Source organism: Stomoxys calcitrans, chromosome 2, assembly GCF_963082655.1.
Source record: "Stomoxys calcitrans chromosome 2, idStoCalc2.1, whole genome shotgun sequence".
Lineage (NCBI taxonomy): Eukaryota > Metazoa > Arthropoda > Insecta > Diptera > Muscidae > Stomoxys > Stomoxys calcitrans.
Genome location: NC_081553.1, coordinates 144,616,705 through 144,635,584, shown reverse-complemented (window position 1 = coordinate 144,635,584; position 18,880 = coordinate 144,616,705). Strand labels below are relative to the sequence as shown.

The 18,880-nt window shown below is 40.0% G+C and overlaps 1 protein-coding gene across 1 annotated transcript in view; it reads right to left on the bottom strand.

Annotated features, from left to right (window-relative positions):
* The window catches only part of LOC106092077 (uncharacterized), a 32,326-nt gene extending 27,225 nt beyond the window's left edge, over positions 1–5,101 (bottom strand). Inside the window, exons 1-2 of the mRNA XM_013258831.2 lie at positions 3,951–5,101; positions 3,748–3,896 (exon numbers count right to left, since the gene is read on the bottom strand). Of these exons, the coding sequence (XP_013114285.1) occupies positions 3,748–3,896; positions 3,951–4,745 (944 nt within the window). The 5' untranslated portion in view covers positions 4,746–5,101. The remainder of the gene's footprint in view (positions 1–3,747; positions 3,897–3,950) is intronic.
* Between the last annotated feature and the right edge of the window lie 13,779 nt (positions 5,102–18,880).

The window sequence follows — 18,880 nt, the reverse complement described above, 5'->3', positions numbered from 1 at the left end:
ATCCTTAATTGTTTCGCTATGGAAGATTGCAGAGATGCATAATAATAGAAATTTATCACTATGTATTACTTCATATCAATATTAGTTCATATCAGTGTTCACATACACTCTTATGTAAAATGCTTTGTTTAGATTTTAAAGTTTTGTTTTAATTCATAATTTGTACGTTTGTAATCACAAATCTTTTATTTGGACAATGCAAATAAAAACTTATACGTCAATTTGACAGTGAACAGAAGAGAGGGAATTTCTATCCCCACAGGGTTGTATCGTTGTTGTTTGGCAGGTGACGCTACCTTCTATAATTGTACAATGTTTTATCTATTGAAAATCACAACGAGAAGCTTTCATATACAGCTAGTAATTTCTCATATCTCACTGTAGCGGCGACGAATACGAGATTAAAATACTCCCAAGCACTGAATAGTGGTTGTTTTTCCAAATTGTCTTCTTAACAGCAGCTTGTTCGTTTTATTCTATCTTCAGTATCTCGTTCTTCAGTTGTCTTGAAATAATGTGGGTTCAGCGTTCAAAAGCTCAGCAAAAACAGTCATCAATGAATAGTGCAGGCTTTTGATTGGGGTTCATTATCGATCGGATCACTAATTTTTTGTTATATTTTACAAATAGTGTAACTTTGCCGATAGTGTCGGTACGAAAAACATCAATCGATATTGAGCCAAAAACTAATATCGACAGTGCCATCCATATTTTGCGAGCTCTAATCTTTATAGCTACACTCAACCAATTAATTTGTTATTCAAAACAGCAAACATTTTTGTTAAAACAGCAGTTTTTGTCTGCTGAAAATAGGAAAGCAGATATTACAGCTGTTTCTGTTTCTTACTGCTATTTCAACTAACAAATCTACTGTTTGAGTACACAAGTCTAATGAAAAAAATTTGTATCCTACTTTTAATGGTTGCCTGTTACTTGTTTATAGGGTTATAGAAAGTATATATTCAGTGGTGATTATACACATCCATTGAGACACCTTGACATATGTGTTAAATTTTTTCTTCTTACCTCCCCTTCATAATTAAGCAGCAGTCATTTTCAGCAAACAACAGACTTTTCATCAGTAAGCCTGCTGCACTGAAATTGCAGTACTACTGCTGTAATAGCAGAACTACTGCTACGATAGCAGCAAAATTAACTACTAACATTCAGCAGACACTGTTAACTATTTTCAGCCAACTTTCTCTATGAGTGTATGGACACCAGCCATAGGTACGGATGTTTCTGTCGTTACTGTTGGCATTGAATTCGTTTTGGCTGAGCTTCAAACAATTGAAGGCAACCACATGAATTCATGTGTCCTTCGTCTTCAAAAAAAATTACAAAAAAATGTTCATCTCTTTGTGCTTCTTTAGTTTTGTCACCACAATTATTATTATATTTTGTTGTTGTTTTAAATTTATATAAAAAATATTAAGGACATTTTCTGTAAAGACGAAATTGACTCAGAATTATTTAGCAAAAAACTAAAAGGGGTTCGAAAAGTCGACCTGAGTATCCTTTATTACATCAACAGATGCATTGTAAATACCTTCCTTTTTAAAAAACATTTTTACTATTGAGTTAAGTAAATTAGAATCAACTTCCGGTTCATATTTGTGATGCGTTCTAAGACAAATAAGCGCCAGCACGTAATGGGATATAAAGCAAAATGACGTAAAATTGTCACGCTCAGCACCAGAACTGGTTTTATTTTAAATAATTAAGCAGTTTTCGAATAATTTTTTAAAGATAAAAATAAATCCCTAATGTTGGGACATATATCATATTTTCTCAAAGAAATATATCGATTAAGCTCATACTTTTGCAAATCGGCCCACATATATAAATATACAGCCCATATAGAAATCTGAACAGAATATCATAAAGTTCGGTGATAGTATTAAGAGATCGTGTTAGTGAAGGTCTTTTGACAAAGATACATAATAAAATCAAAATGGGCCAAACATAAAATAAAGCGATTTTTGCCGATTTCCATAGCCTATAATGAAATGTTTGCTGAAACTAAAAGTCAGAACAAATCAACAAAAAATAATGTAATATAGTCTTCAAACAGAGAGACTAACATGGCTATGTTAACCCAAATTAAAACCATCCCGCATTACAATAGTGGTATTGGGTATAGGGAATATAATGGCGACTGTTAAACAGGAAAGTAAAGTACTAGTACTCCATAGCTACTTGAATAATAATAATAAAAAGCAAATATGCTCCGTGTGTGGAGGTCGAATAAGTTTTAAGGTTAAGAAAGAACAATGACACAGCTGCATTGTCATTTCGTTCTAGAATAGTTGAAAGATGAATAAGTATTCCAGTAACAGGACATGTGTCAGTATACCGATTCGAAATATATTGATTTGACAGATTTACTTTATGGAACTGTCATTAGGTTTTGTGAATAAGGCCGTTAGTTTGAAACAAGATTTTAATAGGATTAGTTGTACTCGAATAATAAGAACCTTCGCAACGTACTGCGTTTCTGCCCAAGTGGTAAGAGACTTTCTAAAACAAAGCCAATAATGGGAAAATATTTAAGTAATACCAAACTTAAATATAAGAGTATAAATCCCCCCCACAACTATTTTCATAAGGTTACATACAGTGGTGAAAAAACTAGGGACAACAGCTACTAAAAATAACATTAAGCAAGGAGAGTAAACAAAAGTGTTTATTTTTTATAAAAGCTTAAAGTTGACTAAATGTTGACCTGTTGAGCTTAGAACGGTGAACTTAAATTTGATACTAAATCTCATTTAATTCCTCGTTATGGTGATATCTTCGGGCAATACTCTTCGACAAAATTATACGGACACTTATTAAAGCTTCTAAGAACAAACTTTGTGTTGTGGATTACGACGATACCTTAAGGAATAAAATGCTTCTATTAACCAAAAAATAAATGTCACTCAAGTTACAGTTCATCTAAGTTAACGACTCAAAGCACACTTCCAGCCTAGCGAAATTCTTACTCCAAGAGCTTACTGTAACGCATTTGGAAGGGCTATCGAATTTAGCGGACCTTAACCTTCTTGAAAACCTCTGGGTAGGAAAAAATTAAGATTTTACATTTTCCTTATGGTCTTTAGTTTTTTTTTTTAAATTTTTTAATAACTTTTTTCTCTTCTTCAGTTGTGTGAACTCTGCGAACCCTTTTTAGTAGTTAGTGCTTTAATTAACGAAACGAAATTTTGCAATAAAACATGTGCATGAATGTGAACCATTTGATTTCCCCTCCTTTAGATTTTGAGTTACAAATAGAAAAGAATTCATAATTAATAACAACGTAATATAATACAACGTAAAATAATAATAAGTCTTTCTATAATTTTTTCCAAGAGAATTTGCCGAAGATATCAAAATAACGAGGAACCGTGAATTAAATGAGATTTAATATTAAAATTAAGTTTACCGTTCTAAGCTCAACTGGTTTTCATTTCGTCAGGTTTGGCCTTTTACCGAAATAAACACCTTTGTTTATTCTTTTTGTTCAATACTATTCTTAGTAGCTGTTGTCTCTATTGTTATTTCCAACACTATATGTATACGTTTAGGAAAATGGAGAAACTGCTTCTATTCAACTTTCCGTATGTTCCTTAATGTTGGATGAATTTTAGAATTTTAACTCAGTAGCAGATGATATTTTTGTTAATTGCAAAATGTTTCCAAGAAATCAATCATTACATTTACAGGGACGAACATGCACAGGTATGAAAATTATGTTATACTTACTTTAGGTAGACATCTGGGTTCGCCAAATAACTTGCCCAATCAGCCAAATACAGTGTAGCAGATTTTATCCAGCGCCGCCTAAATGACTGATTGTTTAAAGATTCGAACAACTTATCGTAGTCGACTTTACCATCACGCCCTTTGAATCCCTGTGTAAGAGATTAAGCTGAGATTTATATACACCTGCTTTGGTTTATCATTACCTTTAGAATCTTATTTATTCCAGATTTCTCATACAAAGCATCGGCTAGTTCAGAGTTCGAAAAATGATCCCACATAACGTGCATATGTTCCAAAAATGGGGGCAAAACCCACGCGTGATCCTTATGTTTTTCTTGTGTGTGTTGGCCTTCGGGTCCAGCAAAAGAGCTAATAGCTTGCATGACTAGTGGCAGTAAACTCATAAGCCCATTATCTTCCTTATGTTCAGTTGGTGGATTTTCGTTGTTCACTGAACGTTTTTGCTGATGGTTATGGGGACGTTGAGATGACTGCTCGCCATTTTGTCCCATAAATGCTGATGCTATTTGGATAATGGAGCCGAGATCTATGCCCGATTCATTTTCACGCCTTTTTCGGTGATAATCACTACTGTCGTCGTCGTTGTCGTCACCTTGGGTAAACATTTCAATAACGTTTCCTATGATGGACGGGTCAAATCCCCCACTGCGGCCATTATTGTTACCAGCGTTAGCCAACAGGCTTCCAATACCAGAGAGAATTTGCAAGCCGGCATTTTTGCCTCCGCTCCCGCTATTTGCTTGCAAAAATGATCCAATTAATGATGCTACTGCGGACAAGCCTGGTCCACTACTATCGCCTCTGCCTCTTCCATTATTTTGATTGGTCATGGCTTCTTGAATAAACATCGAAGCCATATCAAACAAGGGATTCGAATCATCATCATCAGTGGATTTATCAGATTGTTGTGACGCTTGGCCGAAAGATGCGTTTAGGCATACCAATAATAAAAAGAAAATGGCCTTTCTAAGCGACATTTCCTAGGCAATGACTTTCAACAGTCTTCCAGAAAACACAAACTTTCACAACCACCTTTATCACAGTTACAATTTCACGCTCGTGAACTCGTTTTTCTCTTTTCCAACAAATGTTTCTTCTACACTAAATATGGGTGCCGGCTACACAAAGCAAACGTATAATTTGTGTGCGTTTTCTTACTTTTAATTTTGTAAACCGTAATATCTAAAAATATTTATTTAAGACGCTCTATTAAATTTCACTACCGAAGATTTTCGTAGTCGTTATTTTCCGACAGCACCAGCGACTCGACTGAAGACTTTCTTTCTTCTGATCAATACAAAAGTGCTGAAACTTTCCTATGGTCACAAGGTTGATGTTGTGTTAGCCATTCTCCTATACACACTTAAGCTACAACACTAATTCATATATGTCTACTTCCCAATTACTTACCTGTTGCTTATCTCAAACATGTTGCAAAGTTCTCAGCAGTTGGAAGAGTTGTAAGCACTCAGCACTGGCGTTGCACGCTGGTTTAGTGGCTTCTGGAAGGTACACGTCAATAGCGGTTGGGAGTCGTCCAAACCATCTACCTACTTTCTTTTCCGTCATTCTCATTTTGGAAGAGAGCAGACGCAAACGTAGTACCAATACATTTAATTTGCCATACGCCGTATACAAGTCATTGTATGGGTGTGCGCCCGAGAAAAAATGTGTATTAAGCTACTTTATTTATTTAGGCTCAGAAACAATACTACAAAGGGAACAGCAATAATTCTACATAGGAAAAAATATGTGAGTCCAACAAATTTTTACATTTACGGTGTGCTGAACATCTTCAATGCAACTATATAGCGAAACTTACAAAATTAGGTTTATTCGTCCTAAGTTCATGAATAAACAAAGAAACATGTGAATATGATTGAACAGAAATGAAGCGTTTATTTGGTTGTGAAATATGAAGTGATTTTCATTTGTTATACTTACCGCCATAGGATGGTGGTACACTAATCTAGTCATTCCTATTGTAACATCTCTAAATATTGATCTGCGACCCCATAACATAAACGTTCTTAATCGTCTTACCATTCAAAGTCGATCTAGTCATGTTCGTCCGTTCGCCTGTAGAACGGTGGAACGCATAAGGCCAGCTGCTTGAAATTTTGCACCCATTCTTCTTATTGATGTAAGTCATTGCAGAGATTGCAAATCGACCATTTTGGTTCAGATTAATATATAGAACCTACAAGCCGCACTTCTTCTCCTATTGAAATGTTTCTTCGAATGCTTCAATTTTCGCCTGATTCGGCAGAACATAAAGAAGACATATGACCTTCAATTAAGTAAATTTGTTTTCCATTCCACGCCCCTAAGTTGGCTCATGTCTTGTATTGTATCCCCACCTAAGTGCCGGAATCTGTTAAATGCAAAAGCCGGGCAATGACATAGGAAATGTTCCAACGTAACATCATCTTCCCAGCATGCCCTACACATGCAATCACTTACTGCACCGATTTTACATAAGTGATTTCGTAGTCCTATGTGTCCCGTTATGATACCGAAAGCTACACTGACCTCCTTCTTACTTCCTTTCAGTAATAGCCTCGTCTTCTCACGATCTGGATCTCCCTATAGAATTTTCGCCGTCCTACCGACGGTTTCGCTGTTCCACAGGATTACATGCGCGTTCGTTGCCCACACCCTTAACTTGGACTTAGTCAATCCGAAAGTCTTCGGGTTAACCAAGTTTATTGACGGCAGTTCTCTGCCCTTCAACGCCAAATAGTCTGCTTTCTCATTCCCAGTTTCTCCGCTTTGGCCCGGCACCCAAACGATGCTGATCGTACCATCCTCAGAGAAGGCGTTAATCTTCTTCTTACATTCCAAGACTTTCGTGATCTTAAATCACGTTTACACTGCTCTTTAAATCCGGATTAAATGGCTCGATCATTTGCTTTCCCTTTATAAAATCAGCCGACGAGATCTTTATTTTAGATTTAATGAGCAGTGTAGACGGGGTTTTACAGTCCTGGTTACAGTTATTGGCGTTATGGCCTGTTTACTGTCCGTAAAGGTGTTCACACTCGATGTCCTCGCTTAACATCACACCACCTCACTCATATCATGATAGCCCGGATCTCTGCCTGCTGGACAGTATTATGGTCAGGCAGCCCTAAACCGATCTTAGTCCACTCTGTCCTCTAGCTTTGATCCATCCGTGTAACATGATCTTCCAGAAGGCAAAACTAGGGTTCCGTCAATCCAAGACTGTGCCGTTGACATCAGTGCTTTACACTCGACTTCAAGTGTAGTCTCAGGTATCGGATCGGAAACCTCTTCCATTCCTTCCATGTTTCCTATCGTCGCCTCGATTTTACCGCGATGGTATGAGCTGCTCCTATCTTCAATCCATTCTCTCATCGCTTTAAGTCTCATAGCCACAGTGGCTGGTCTACATCGCTTCGCCTATGCCAAGACAAAATGTGTCAGAACCTGTTGTATTATCCTTAAGTGCCACTTTTTCTCCATAGCAGTTGACCAAATTACTGAAGCGTAAGTAAGTATTGCTCTAATCACGCCAATGGACTATCCTTGGACTCAGGTCCCCCTTGGGGCCTACGGCCCGCTACATAGTGCCCAACATTTGTGCGCTTTCTCGTTACGCTGCTGAATGTGACACTTCGAATTCAGTTTCCTCTCCAAGATCACACCTAAGTATTTGACCTTGTCAGATATCGAAATCGTTCTATTGAGGAAACGTGGGGCGCCAAATTGATCCACCATCGTCTTCCTCGTGAAAAGGCAGATTTCAGCCTTCTCTGGGTTAATATTGAGACCCCTCGGTCTAGCCTAGTCCTGTGCCATCTGCAAGACCCTTTCGGCCCTTCTGCATACCTGGTTCGGATCCTTATCCCTTAGAAGTATTATAACATCATCTGCGTAGCAGATGGGTTCTAATCCCTCCTAATGACAAAATAACAATTTCATTAAAATTTTTCCATAAGTATTGAGGGAATGTCCTACTGAATGAAATCAGCAAGTTGTTTTGCTGTAAAATCTATTATCTAAAAAAAGTACTTGCCGAAAAAGCGAATTTAGTACCAGGCTTAAGTCAGCATCCGTAATAGGTTATTGATGGTGGTCATCCATAGGGGTGGCGATAAAATACATCCTGTGGGGTGCCTTGTGCCACTTTCTCCCTAATAAATGGTGATGTTTTAAGAGCTATAGGAAAGTTTTGAAAAAAACATCAAATTCAGAGAAATGCATGAAATCTTTATTTAAATCGATAGTACCGTCCATATAATTTTATATTTGAAGATTATTTCATGCAAATGTTGACCTTGACTTCGCCTCAAATGTTCCATCCGCTTAGTCCAATTTTGGTATACTCTTTCCAACTTTTCGGCCGGTATCTCACGAATAAATTCTTCAATGTTGTCTTCAAATGCGTCGATTGAAGCGCCTACAAAAAAGAGTCTAAAGGCGTTAAATCGCACTATCTAGGCGGCCAATTGACCGGTCCCGAACGTGAAATAAAATGTTCACCGAACTCGCCTCTCAACAAGACCATTGGTACGCGTAATGTATGGCATGTAGCATCGTATTGTTGAAACCACAGGTCATGAAAGTCAAGCTCTTGCATTTTGGGCAAAAAAAGTTGGATATCATTTCACGGTAGCGCTCACCATTCACAATACGGCCAATTGATGTCACCAGCCCATAAACCACATCAAACTGGGACTTTTTCTGGGTGCATTGGTAGTTCTTCTTCTGTGCTTCTGACTGATCTTCACTCCAGAGTTGACAATTCTACTTATTTACGCACTCATTGAGTCAAAAATTAGCTTCGTCGTAAAATAGAAGAAGAGCGCTATAAACTTGATTAACAGAGTGGGCATTTTTATAATAAAATTCAATAATTTGCAAGCGTTGTTCGTTTGTAAAACGATTCACGGTTAAGTTATATGCCAAACTGAAGATGTTTGACAGTGAAACATAACACGAAACGTGCGTAAGCTGTTTAAACCAGTGTTTCCAAAAAGAAAATAGCTAAAAAATCACCCTTTACTTATGTCATTGGACACATAATTAATCCAAATGTTCGTTTGCATATGGTCTAAAGATCGGGTCCACCCGATACTAGTTTAAGGATTGGATCAGTGTGCCAAAAGCCCCCTCGATGTCAATGCATAGGTTAGGGTTAGGTTTAAGCAGCAGTTTACCATCAGATTCACTTAAACGTTTGCGTCCATTGTGATAACACAGGAACAGAACCTGTGTGAACCATCCAGATCGCTTTAAAAAGCCCAACAACTTGCGAATGTTCACATCCGCCAGATCAGACAGTTGAAGGTGAAAATCCTTCTGACTGCCAGTGAGAGACACATCCACAGAAAGTGTTCTATAGTCTTTTCTTCTTCAATGTCTCACAGCTTCTGCAAAAGTCGTTACAGACAACCTTCAGTCTGCCAGAATGTTTTTCCGATTAGACGGTGATCTGTCATGACGGACATAATGACTGAGACGTTTGTTCTAGCCAATGACAGCAAAACGGTAGACCTCTTCAAGGCTAGATTAGGCCATATAGTTTTGGAATGCTCACCGCCCCCTCTTTGTGACCATCTATCATTCGTTGACCTTCGGGCCTGACAGGGAAAACTTAGCTTACATGTCGCTAGAGGCATACCCACAGATTCTGGGTAAACCTGGAATGTGTAAGGTAGTTCCTAGTCTCCCAAGCTTCTCCGTCTTACAATTCCCTGCGATATCTCTGAGGCCCGGCACCCAGAACAGGTGAATTTTGAACTGTTCAGCCATCTCGTTGACGGATCTGCGACAGTGAAGGGCGGTTTTTGTGTTCAGAAATACATTCTCCAAGGATTTATTAGCTGTCTGGCGATCTGAAAAGATATTTATGCCAATCGTCGTTATGACATTATATATTAGCCATTCCGCTACTTCCTTAATTGTAAGGATCTCCGCTTGATACACAATGCAGTGGTCGGGAAACCTCTTCAATATGACCAGTTCTAGATCATTAGAATACACCACAAAGCCCACCTGGTCCTTAAGATTAGTACCAACCGTAACTTCTATTATCAGGAATATAGTAGTTCTAATCGGTTCTATCAGGAATAGTGATACAGTATTTTTTATCAAAAAGCAACTAAAGCAGAGTGTAATTCATACTGCCTGGAACATCGGACATTGTATCAAGGATAACATAGTGTCTGTAGACACCACATGGCCAAAGAGAAAGCTCCCTTAGCCTCAGGGCCGTGGTCGCAGCAATTTATCTAGCCCCGATATCCAGAGGCATTAGGTGTAGCATTAAATTCAGTGCTTCAGATGGTGTTGTACTCAGTGCGGCTGTGATGCACAAACAAGCCATCCATCTTACAGGTGTATAGGGCAAGAGTTGCCTTTCCTGCCAGTTTCAAAATGTTAGATTTGATGTTCAATTTCCTGTCCAGCAAAACACCCAGGTGAATGGAACGCTTTCTGTAAATGGAACATTCTCTCCTCCCAAGAAGACAGCTGCCACTGTAGGTAACTCGTATCTCCTGCTGAAAAGAACTATTGTTGTCTTGCTCGAATTTACGCCTAGACCACTTTCGGTAGCCCACTTCGCTGCTGCACGTAGAGCTCCCTGGAGTATATATGTTAGAGTGCGGGGAAACTTTCCACTAACCGCAATAGCCAAGTCATCAGCAGGGGTAATAATTGATGACAATTATAATAATTGGTGATGGCTATATTCCAAACTTGAAAAGTTAGTACGCCTCCTTGAGGTATTCCTCTACTGACCCATGTTTTTAGATCCACAGATCCCAACCCTGTCGTAATGCATCTTTTAGTAAATAGGTTATAAATAAACTTTCTTGCGTTAGAGTTGATGCATAGAAACTCCAACTCCTTCATGATTGACGCCGGTTTTATATAATTGAAAGCACCTTCAATGTCAAGAAATGCTACCATTGTATATTCCTTAACAGCGAGAAAACTCTATGTAGCCGACAAAGTGGTCGTGAAGGGCTGTTTCAGTGGATTTGCCTTAACTACAGCATGCTGCTGCCGCGACGGGAAATCTCCAGGGATCTTTGGCCTAAGAATGTCTCTATCTACCTCTCAAGAGTCTTCAGTATAAATGATAACAGACTAACAGCACGAAAATCTTTCGCCTTCGTGTGGTTTTCTTGCTTTTGGAATGAAAATGACCTTTGTGACTCCTCATCCCACAAGTATATATCTCCCTTAGCGAAGGAACCAGTTTATCAAACTCAGCTTGCAATTTAATCGGTGATACATCATCAGGTCCTGTCGATTTAGAGGAGTCAAAACTTTTTATCGCCCAAGGGATTTTCTGCTCAGACACAGTTTCCCAAATAACCCCCGACTTCTGAATACACCTCACCGTAATAGGTCTCGAGTACAGAATAGACGGGATAGACGTGCAGAATTTGTGCCGAAATTTATCCCAATCCGCCTTTCTTCTGTTTAGCCGAGAGACCACTTCTAGAGTATTTTCTCCAAGGCTGAAACTGAATATGACGATGATCAGAGAAGCTGTGGTCATCCAACACTTCCCAGTCGCATATTCTTGCACTTATATCTTACGATACAAAGGTAATATCTAGTACCTCCCGCCGGTTCCTGGTAATAAAGGTCGGTTTATACCCATTATTACAAAGATTGCAACTTACAATATATTCGATAAGCAGTTCACCCCTTTCGTTGACATCCGAACTTCCCCATATCTGGTGATGTTCATTAGCATCACTTCGTACAATGAGGCTCTTTTTCCCTACAGAAGCGGCTTCAACCAACAACTTAAGGTTTGAAGGTGGCATCTCTGAATCGTGTGCCACATATAGGGAAGATTTGAAGGTGGCATCTCTGAATCGTGTGCCATATATAGGGAAGCCAACCAGTAACGAGACTTGTTTAATTCAAGGCTGGCTACTACTAAATCTGTATCTCCCACTCCCCGTACCTTTGAGTAGTTTAAATCCTGGAATTCTTTGTCCATGAACCATTCCTCCACACAAGCATGGTTTCTAGATAAGAACTACGTCAAAAGCACCCTGCCATCAGGAGGACCTTTAGTGCCGCCGAATCGGCCTTACAATTGTGGAGATTTATCTGTTGAAATCGGACCATAGCCAGGATTCAGAACTTCTACCACTGTTGTGTTAGCCTCGTCATCTGATTCCGCCAGGATTTCATCCTCACAATATTCGTTGGATCTTTTTATGATGAGCTTCCGTTCGCATCACAGGGACAGGGGAGAAAGCTGTGGAAATACTCATTCCTCAAGACACTGGACGCTTGCGATGTTGACGATTCCTGCTTAGAATCTGCTGTCGAAGTACTTTTTGAGTTCCGTCCTTCCCCGCTGGCATATACCTTGAGCCAGTCCAACTGGATGGCCAACTCTTACATGGCTTGTCGGGCCCCGTTTCGGTACCTTGCCATCCTGTTTCGATCGTGACAGAGGTATTTCCAATCTCCTGTAATCCGCCAGACCTTAGCGATGTGGTCGATAGTTCCTCAGGCAAGTGTTCAGCAACAACTGCTGAGTCGTCTCCTGAAACCCCAACCCCGCCGCTTCTATGGACCTTCAGTTTCAACTTGTCGAGTCCGTAGGATACAACCCCTTCAGACTCGTTGAGGTCTGCGAGACAGCCGGAATTTAGTACGAATACTGCATATCTCCGGTCATCATCGGCCAACCTACCAATCTTCCAATCGGTGGATGAAAGATTGGAATTACATTCACTTAATATTCCAAGTATCGATTCAAAATCTGAGGGTATCCTTGGTATCCAAGCATGCGCCATTGGTCGAGAAGGAATATCTACCTTCTTGGCTAAATCTAATGCCACACCTGGCCAGATCTCACCAATCTTTTTCAGCGCACAACGTTACATTTTAATTGAGCGTTGATCCCCGAAAGCAATTTGTCTGTATCGGCCCTAGTTCTTTTAGCCATGGGATACCCTCCAGGTGACCGAAGCCTTTTGGCTGACTGCGGTCCAGTTTCCGAATCTAGACCTATAGACTTTGGGGTAGCCTGTGCAGCAAATTCCCGAGCCCAATTTAGGGAGTCTCTCTCCCAATTAGTAAGAGTTTAGGGTCATTCGCACCAAGCCTCTCAATAATCCAGAGAGCGATGCCTATTCTATTATTTCAACCTCTTAAAGAGCGTGTTGGTTTGCCGGGCATGCGAAGAAAGAATGGATTCGGCCTTATCCTTAAGACTCGAACCAGGTGTCTTCGTCAAAAGCCCCTGCTGACCAGTCGTCTTTTAGCTAGTGGAGCTGAAGCAGCCGCTCCACCAGTCGAAGTTTCTATAGCAGACAACATGTTTCGACGGGATACCACCACCGCAGCTGTAGGGTCTTTGGAGTTTATTCTAAGCCTACTTCCGGGCTCTTGATCTGCCATTCCACTGGAAACAGACGCAGATCATCAACCGCCTAATGGATAACACTATCGTAGCTATCGTTGAGTGACTTAAAATTTTTCAAAAAAATTATGACCTTTTACGAGTTACAGAAAAACTATTGCGGAAAGAAATAACAAACAAATAACAGTAACTTGCCAAGACTTCTTCTGAGTAGTCTTCCGAATTTTGTCCAGTTGATTTTCAACTTATTCCGGAAGCTTATCGGATTCGGCGCTGGCCGTGCGATTCTAAACCTAATGAAGCGTTGGTCAGATTTTGTTTCTTGGAGACCTTCCAATCCAAAACCTCATCGATTAGATTTTTCGAACATAAAGTCACATCTTACCTCCTTCCTAATCCTATTAAACAAGGTAGCGGTGTTACCAATATTAAGTGTCATTAGGTTGTTAGTATTCAAGAACTTTTCTATGGCTTGGCCCGCTTATTAGTGTTGGTACTACCCCACGAAATGTGGTGAGAGTTCTCATCGCACCTTATTAGTACCTTGTTTCCTGTCTGTTTTGCTTTCCGCACCAGCCTTTGAAGCTCCGATGTGGGTAGTGGTGTTGCAGATTCGAAACGCAGATAAAGTGTCTCAACACTGTCGCATCCGACATTGACAACTCTGGGGAAAATATATAATTAAAATTTTTATGACAAATAAGGCAGGTCCTTGGCCGAGTACCAGTGTTTGTATAGAATAATTGGTTCAGTCCAGAAACTTTGCTCCGGGTCGTTCATGCCTCCTAAATTAAGGCAATATGAATCTTGCCCTTGCTGATTTTCTCCATCAGAGCGTCTGTAGCAGTCTCGCTGCGGTGGAGGTTTATCTGGATAACCTCTATCATTGGTCCTCCAGTAAATGGGCTTCTTGGGAATGGGTGATGATCTTATCGTCTGCTCCCTGCTCATTAGGCTGCAGTGATTTTCCTGTCACTGCACTGCCTGCCTATCCTAGTCTTTCGAATCTTTATAAAGTCGATAGCATCGTCGGCTCCCTGTTCTTTAGGCTGTATTGAAACTCCTGTCGCTGCGCTGCCTCTTGTTTCAATATTAGGAGCTTTATCTGTCCTAGTCTTCCGAATCATGAAGTCGTTGATGGGTCTGTCGTCGGGTCGTTGTTCGTTAGGCTGTGTTTGGTCTCTCTAACCTGCTCTGCCTGTTGTTTTAGTATTAGGATCATTGCTTATCCTAGTCTTTCCAATATTGAGTAGGCGGTGATTGTCTCGTCGTCAGCTCCCTGGATAGTTGGGCGGCATTGAGTCACCTGCCTATGAACGGCCTGATGTCTCAATATGAGGATCTCTGCCTATCCTTGTCTTCCCAATCTTGAAAATGACAGCCTTGCTCCTGTGGTGCGCCATGTCTTAGCCAAACTTGTCACGGAGACTTGATCAATGCCAACCACAAGGAGAGTTGCTTCCTCCTTCTCCTCCCTGTGCAACCAAACCGACAAAATTCGGAAGACTAATGAGAGAATACTCGGGCAACATAACTTAGATTGTCCCAGCATAGAAGACAATGTCAAAAGGATTACGACTGCAATAGTGGGGTCTTTCGAAGACAGTTGTCCTCTTCAAGAAAGGAAATCAGCCCAAAAAAATTCCCTGGATGACCGTGGAGATTCGCAACATTGGGAAAGAGGTCCGCACAGAGCACATCGTAAAAAAGCGGAAGTTAACTGGAACGTGTACTGAAATACAATAAGGTTACCAGAGCTACAAAACATGCCTCCTGGAAGCTTTTCTGCGAATAGGTCGATAGCGTAAATGACGCTTCCAAGATAAAATTTTCTCTTAAAAAACCCATGTACAAGCTTAAACGTTAGAAGACGACATGCACTCAAGGAAAAAAGCCTGCTGATAGCAGCAAACACTGTCTGCTGGCTGTACGTAGTAAATTTTAGTGCTATTACAACAGTAGTTCTGCTGTTATAGCTAAATGTTTGCAATTTGAGAAAAGTCTGTTGTTTGCTGAAAATGACTGCTGCTTCATTTAGGATGGAGTTGAGGGAAGGAGAGTAAACTAAATAATATAAAATGAAAGACGAAAAAGGACAAAAATTCTGGCTTATAAGGGCACAAGAAGTTAAATCGGGAGATCGATTTATATGGGAGCTATACCAGGTTATAGACCGGTTAGAACCGTACTTGGCACAGTTGTTGGAAGTAATAACAGAACACAATGTGCACACTTGTAGCTAAATCGGACACAAATTGCGGGTTCCATGGGCTCATGAAGTTAAATCTGGATATAAGTTTATATGGGAGCTATATCAAGTTATAGACCAATTAGAACCTTACTGGTACAGTTATTGGAAGTCGTAACAGAACACCGCATGCAAAATTTCAGACTAATCTGACAAAAATTGTGGCTTCCAGGGACTCAAGAAGTCAAAGCGGGAGATCGGTTTATATGGGAGCTATACCAGGTTATAGACCGGTTAGAACCGTACTTGGCACAGTTGTTGGAAGTCATAACAGAACACCATGTACACACTTGTAGCTAAATGGGACACAAATTGCGGGTTCCAGGGGCTCAAGAAGTTAAATCTGGATATAAGTTTATATGGGAGCTATATCAAGTTATAGACCGATTAGAACCTTACTGGTACAGTTGTTGGAAGCCGTTACAGAACACCGCATGCAAAATTTCAGCCAAATCGGACAGAAATGGCGGCTTCCATGGGCTCAAGAAGTCTAATTGGGTGATCGGTTTATATGGGAGCTATATCAGGTTATGTACCGTTTAGAACCGTACTTGGTACAGTTGTTGGAATTCGTAACAGAACACCGCATGCAATTGAGACGATCCCGAATATGTATACTTTATGGTGTCGCAGATCAATATTTCGAGGTCTTAGAAACGGAATGACTAGATTAGTTTACCCCCATGTTATGGTGGTGGGTATAAAAAATTAAAATTCTAGGGAAAAAAACGAATATATATATTAGTGATTCTTTTAGAATATTGCAAATAAAAGTATCCTTAACAAACTAAAAATAAGTTCTGGTCAATTTTTTTTTCATCTCCAAAATACCTCTTTCAAGCAATGATGGTTTGTTTCAAAATCGGCATTTTTCAGTGAATTTTCTGTGGAGACTACAAATATCGTTAGGCGCAAACAAATTTTTGCATGGAGTAAAAGAAACTTGTGCCCAATTGGGAGATCTGGAGAAGTTTTAGAAATCGAGAAGTTTTTCCATCGTTAAATAAAAAAATTAAAAGTTGCATATTTTGAAGTACATATAGCACCTATTTAGGTTATAATATCTTTTTCAAATTTCACTTAAGAGCCATCTCCAATATGTTCTTAGTGGCATGCCAAAAGGCGCCGGGACAACCTAGCGCCTTGAAACTTTGCACACGATCTCGTTAAAACCTTAGCTCTTACAACTTCAATTTTCATAGAGATATTTCTACCCGTTCTCACACGGCATAATTTTACTATTTTTTTTTTTTTGATTTTCTCCCTCTGTGTGCCGTAAATATAAGGGAGAAAATGGCACAGTGCACTCCACCGGGGGATATTTTATCACCACTCCTGTGGTTGATCTTCATAGATAACCTATTACGGATGCTGACTGAGGAGGAATTTGACCTTGTCTGCTATGCATATGATATAATACTTCTAAAGATCAGAATCAGCAGAAGGGGCAAAAGGGTCTGGTATATATTACATACGACTGGGCTAGACCCGGGGGTCTCAATGTAAAGATAGACAAGACTGAAATCTGCGTGTTCACGAGGACGACGAAAGTGGGTCAATTTGACGCACCACGTTTCCTCAACAGAAAAATTTCGATATCTGACAAGGTCAAATTCTTAGGAGTGATCTCGGACAGGAAACTGAATTGGCAGTGTCACATTCAGGATCGTAGGATAGCCCACTGGCTCTACAGGAGCGTGATTTGAACAATACTTACTGATGCCTCAGTAGTTTGGTGAAATGCGATGAAGAAAGTGCATCGTTAGGATAATACAACAGGTTCAGAGAACATGTTGTCTTGGCATAGGCGGGGCGATGAGGACCACGCCCACTAGGGCACTGAAGACTATTCTTGACATCCGACCCATTGACATACAGATTAAGTGTGAGGCAGCCATTGCGGCTTTGAGAGCTAAGGCGATAGGATAAAGGATAGGTTCCATCGCGGTATAATAGAGGCAACGATAGGAAACCCGGATGGATTAGAAGAGATTTCCGATCGGACACTTGACCACCTGCCAGAGGCATAGTCTTGGATTGACGGAACTCTGGTATTAGCATCTGGGAGATCATGATATACATAGGGATCAAAGCTAGAGGACAGAGTGGACCTGGGAGCCTACATTGAGAACCCAGGGACTGAGATCCGTTTAAGACTGCCTGACCATAATATGATAATGTAGGCAGAGATCCGGGCGACCACGGAATACGAGAATTGGTATGGTGTTAACGCGAGGACGTCGAGTGTGAACAGTACGTCGAGGATGTCGAGTATGTAAAGTAAATTGCCCATCAGGGCAATAACAACCAGGACGATAAGGTCTTGAAGAGTATTGGAGTGTAAGAAGGATATTAACGCCTTCTCTGAGGGTGGCACAATCCGCATTGTTTGCGTGACGGGTAATAGAGGAGTAAGGGGGAATAAAAGAGTAAACGATTTGACGTGAAGGCCAGAGAAGGCGGGTAGACGCAGCCCAAGTTGAGGGCGTGGTCAACGAACGCGCATGTATAAACAGCGAAACGGTCTGTAGGGCGGCGAAAATCCTATGGGGTGATCAGGATCGTGAGAAGACGAGGCTATTACTAAAATGAAGTGAGAAAGAGGTTAATATAAATTTTGGTATCAAAACGGGACACATAGGACTACGAGCTCACTTATGAAAAATGGGTCCGGCAAGTGATAGCATGTGGGGAAGATGATGAGACGTTGGGCATTTACTATATCATTGCCCGGCTTTCGCGGCTTACAGACACCGGTACTTAGGTGGGGATACAATACCAGACATGAAACAACTTAGGGTCGTGCTATTGAAAAAAATTAAGGATTTTGTAAGTAGATATTCTTCTTTGAGGTTAACTTAAATATTCTTCTTCGAGGTTACTTTTTCAATTATTTAGACCGCAAAACAAGTCGATTACTGGCTTAGGTGTATATATGTTTTGGCGATAAATTCTTGCAAAAATTTTTGACAAGTATAACGATTTTTACACTGGCAATACCGTTCATTCTTGATATATAAAATTTATATATTCGGGGTTTCAACCAGTTTTTTTTTTTTTTTTGCTTATAAATTAGTTTAACGTCATGATTATGTATATGTATATTTTTTAATTTTAAAATAGATTGTGCATATTGAAAATGCTACCAAGTTCAATTCAACCAACACACAATTTTTAACACAATTCAAACTCATATTTGTATCAATTATAAGCAGATCTAAGTTGGTAATTAAAACCGTACCAGAACATATTCGAATTTATTTCGAATTATATCTAAAGTCTTCCATATTGCTCTAATGATTTTTGTCATTGGACGTACCTGTAGCGAAATTTTAAAAATTGTCAATTTCCGAATTTTAAATAATCACCCTCTTCCTCTAGTAGGAGAGACACAATAGTAAACGAATAAACGTTTGCGACTGTCGAAACATTTTACCATTAAAGCGTTTTTGGTTTTATAACAAAAGAAAGGTTATTTTACCGTAGGCGAAGAT